Source organism: Mastomys coucha, unplaced genomic scaffold, assembly GCF_008632895.1.
Source record: "Mastomys coucha isolate ucsf_1 unplaced genomic scaffold, UCSF_Mcou_1 pScaffold21, whole genome shotgun sequence".
Classification (NCBI taxonomy): Eukaryota; Metazoa; Chordata; class Mammalia; order Rodentia; family Muridae; genus Mastomys; species Mastomys coucha.
In genome coordinates, this window is record NW_022196904.1 from 17,161,524 (window position 1) to 17,165,179 (window position 3,656).

Genomic DNA, 3,656 nt, shown 5'->3' on the forward strand with positions numbered 1-3,656 from the left:
GTCAGGGCCTCTTTCAAGTAAACGGTCTTCCCAGTGAAGTGAGAGGCTCCAGGAGCCGGCCCACTTGGTCCCTAAGTGGTGGCCGTAGACAGGGATTAGGAGGTAGCCATACCTAGGAGCCCTTGCACTCTGGCATCAGAGGCAGGAGGATCATCAGAATCTAGCCTAGGGTACATAGTCCACCAAAAAAACTGAGAGAGCTGGATGCAATGGCACACACCTGTAATCCCGTCACTGGGGAGACAGAGGCAGATAGGCCAAGAGTTCTAGACCAACCTTGGCTAGACAGTGAATTCAAAGGATAGCCTGATATCAAAATCAGATGCATGCTCTCAAAATTCCCTCTAAAGATACACTGAGAATAATAATCTAGCCTTCTCCCACTAGGCCCCATCTCCAAAAGTTTCCACTCCCTCCCAGTGGTACACAAGCTAAGGATCTGGAAAATCTCGATGCCACACTGCAGCTATCTGCCCAGTCCCCTTGAGAAGGTTCCAGAAATAAGTCTGTGGTCCACTTAGACCCCTTCGTCCTCCTCCCTTGTACCTCTGTACTCACATTATTCTCTACGGGTCTGGACCGCAGAGGACGACCTGGAGAAACAGGAGAACTCGTCAGGAGGGATGAGACCCTGGAATCATGGCTAGAGGATGTCTAAGGGTATCTGGACTTCTTTGGCCTTTGCATTGACACAGGACAGGGAAGGCCCAGGCAAGGTGGTGCACACATTTTAGAAGTAGACCAGTGCTTTAAGGTCATCTCTGGCTACATATAGAATTTGAGGCTTTGCAGACTACAATGGCATTCAGAGCTAGTGCTTAGATGAGTGTGACCTACAAAAAGTGAAGGTTTGGAGGCATGGCTCAGTGGTAGAGCATCTGCCTAGAATCCCCCAGTGAGGGGCTGGGGGCATGGCTCAGTGGTAGAGCCCCTGCCTAATATACACAAAGCCCAACATTCCATCTCTAGTACTTCAAAACTAAATCCAAAACACTAAGACTCTCTGGCTGTACCATGGATGCATGCCTGTGGATGCCTGGGACCAAGGCTGCACAGAGTGGGGACTCCTCTGCAGTGGCTCTGGCAAAGGGTGGAGGAATCCACTAAGGAGGAAAAGACTTACCATGTTTGCATTTCCAGACTATACTGCATACTATGATTGCACTGAGGATAGCAAAGATGATGGCAATGATGGAGCCTATGACTAAGCCTGTATTTTGCTGCACATTCTCAGGTGTCTCTGGAAAATGGGCAAGCAGGTGAGGAAAGTTACCCAGCTTTCACGTTAGCCCCACATCTTTGAAATAATGCCCCAAATTCCCTGTGAGGAATCCCATCTCCCCCCACCCCACCCCAACCCACCCCCATCTACAGTGTCCAGGTGTTGACCATATTTTATGGTTATTACAGTAGGACGATTTCAGTTTTCTGTTTTGAGATATAGGTTGATGTAGCCCAGGCTGACCATAAACTTGTTATGTAGCCAAGGGTAACCCATTTCTCCCCTGCGTCTGTCTCCCAAGCACTATGATTACAGGCGTGTACCACAACACCTGTAGATAACATGCTAGGGTTTGAACCAGGGCCTCATGCCTGTTAAACAAACACTCTACCAAATACACCACATCCTTGGTCCTGGCCATTCAGGCTCTTGAACCTTCTGCATCAGCCTTCTGAGGTGTTGAGATAAAACCTCAACACCTGGCTTCAGAGATAAAAGATGTAAAGAAAATTCCTGGACTAGCACCCAGATCCAACCATACTTGAAGCTGCACTTTCAACAACTTATTTTTCCAAGTAATAATTACAATTATCCATGTGTGTGTGTTTGCAGATGTGAGCACATGTGCCTTGTCATATAAGTGGGGGCTGGAAGACAACTTGTGCAAATTGGGTCTCTCCTTCTGCTGAAGTCATTCTTTCTAGGAGTTTGGGGCTGAGAGGAAAGACATGCACTTAGAGAAAACTCCTTATTACATTCCTTGGTCAAAGGTTTCCCACACCTGCCCCAGCCTGGGCTGGTGAAGTCTGCGACCTGTGACTTGCTGTCATTTTTGGCCACTCTACCCAGATCCCACTGCTAAGGGCCACCCTCCTGTACCCTCCCCTCCTTGTCTGAGGCCTGCTCACCTTTAACAAGGATGGATTGTTGGCTCTGCCCAGACCCTAGGGCATTGGTGGCTTTGCACACAAAGATTGTGTTATTGAGACCTTCCAAGGTAGGGATTAGAAGCTGATTGCCCTGGCGCTTAGTGGAGGTGGGAAGGAAACCCATGGTCCTGGGGAAGACAGGATAGTGAGCAGGCAGCCTCTGGGATGTGACACAAATGGTGTGGCAGGAACACTGACCCGCACTGGCCACATTACCTGCTTGGCTTTGTTTCAAGTCCTTGCCTCCGGCTGTCCCCCACACGGCCACCAGAGGGCACATGGACCCAGATCCATTTCCAGGGCTCTCAGGGCAGGGACTCACTCAGGCAGAGCAAACCCCAGACTCCATATGAGCCCCCCACTCCTCTACTTGTGCACATTAACATGGACCTTCTGCTCCGTGCACCAACACCTCACTTAGGCCTTGGCAGAAGCAGGGGCTGATGGTGGCAGAAAAGCATTTGCAAATGCCATTCTCTCTACCCACAATGCCTTTCCTCCAGCTGAGCTCTGCCTGGCCTCCAGGCTTTTGCTCTCAGGCACAGCCTTGGCAACAGGATCCCAGCCCACTATTTCTACTGCAGCACAACCCTCCTTCCCTTTTCCCCACCCCTTGTTTTATCTATCCCAGATACTTATCTTTCCCAGATATTTTTTACAACTTTATCTTTTGCTTGGCGGGGCAGAAAGCTCAGAAACATAGAGACTTTGGCCAACCTTATGCACCAAGCTGGGTGGGTGCAAGCCATAAGAAAGCACCCAAGCAGGGATGGAGCAGGTGTGGAAGTGTGGAGTTCCAGGCCCTGAAATAACTCAGAGGTGCTCTACCACTGAGTCAGGCTCCCAGGCCTTAGACACCAAATGTTGATGTCATTTCCTTCCACTAAAAAGTGATAATGTGGTGTGGTCACTAACCAGCATGGCACGCATGGTTGCACAGCTAAAGTATAAAATATAAAGTGACCTTATTCCACAATACAGATGGGTTTGTTCTATTTTTAGACAGAGTCTCACCATGTAGCTCTGACTGGCTAGAATCTGCTCTGTAGACCAGGCTGGCCTTGAACTCATGGAGATTGGCTTGCCTCTGCCTCTCAAATACTGGCATTAAGGCTTGCTCCACCATACCTAGCCCTAAGGACTGGTAAAATAATTGATGTTATAAAGATTGTAGAATCTAACAACATAAAAGCAACATGAAAATATGGGCAGGGTCAGGAATTCTAGCAAGCAGGAGGCTGAGGCATCAGGGTCGTCAATCAATGGACCGTGCCTGTGGTACCAGAACCTGGGAACCTGAGGCAGGATTGCACAAGTTCTAGGCCAGCCATGCTGAGGTCTATATAAGGAAACTATCTCATAAAAACAAAAAATGGGGCCAGTAAGATGACTCAACAGGTGGAAAGTGCTTGCCAACAAGCCTGGCGATCTGAGTTCGATCTTCAGGACATGCATGGTGGAAGGAGAAAAATGGATTCCTGCCTTCTTTTTTTTTTTTTTTTTTT

At 48.7% G+C, this 3,656-nt stretch overlaps 1 protein-coding gene across 2 annotated transcripts in view; it reads right to left on the minus strand.

Moving 5' to 3' along the window:
- Positions 1–12: 12 nt before the first annotated feature.
- The window catches only part of LOC116101778 (nectin-2-like), an 11,026-nt gene continuing 7,382 nt past the window's right edge, over positions 13–3,656 (minus strand). For both annotated transcript variants that reach the window (XM_031385606.1, XM_031385607.1), the window contains exons 5-7: positions 2,131–2,279; positions 1,124–1,240; positions 13–593 (exon numbers count right to left, since the gene is read on the minus strand). In XM_031385606.1, coding sequence (XP_031241466.1) covers positions 370–593; positions 1,124–1,240; positions 2,131–2,279 — 490 coding nt within the window. In that variant the 3' untranslated portion in view covers positions 13–369. The remainder of the gene's footprint in view (positions 594–1,123; positions 1,241–2,130; positions 2,280–3,656) is intronic.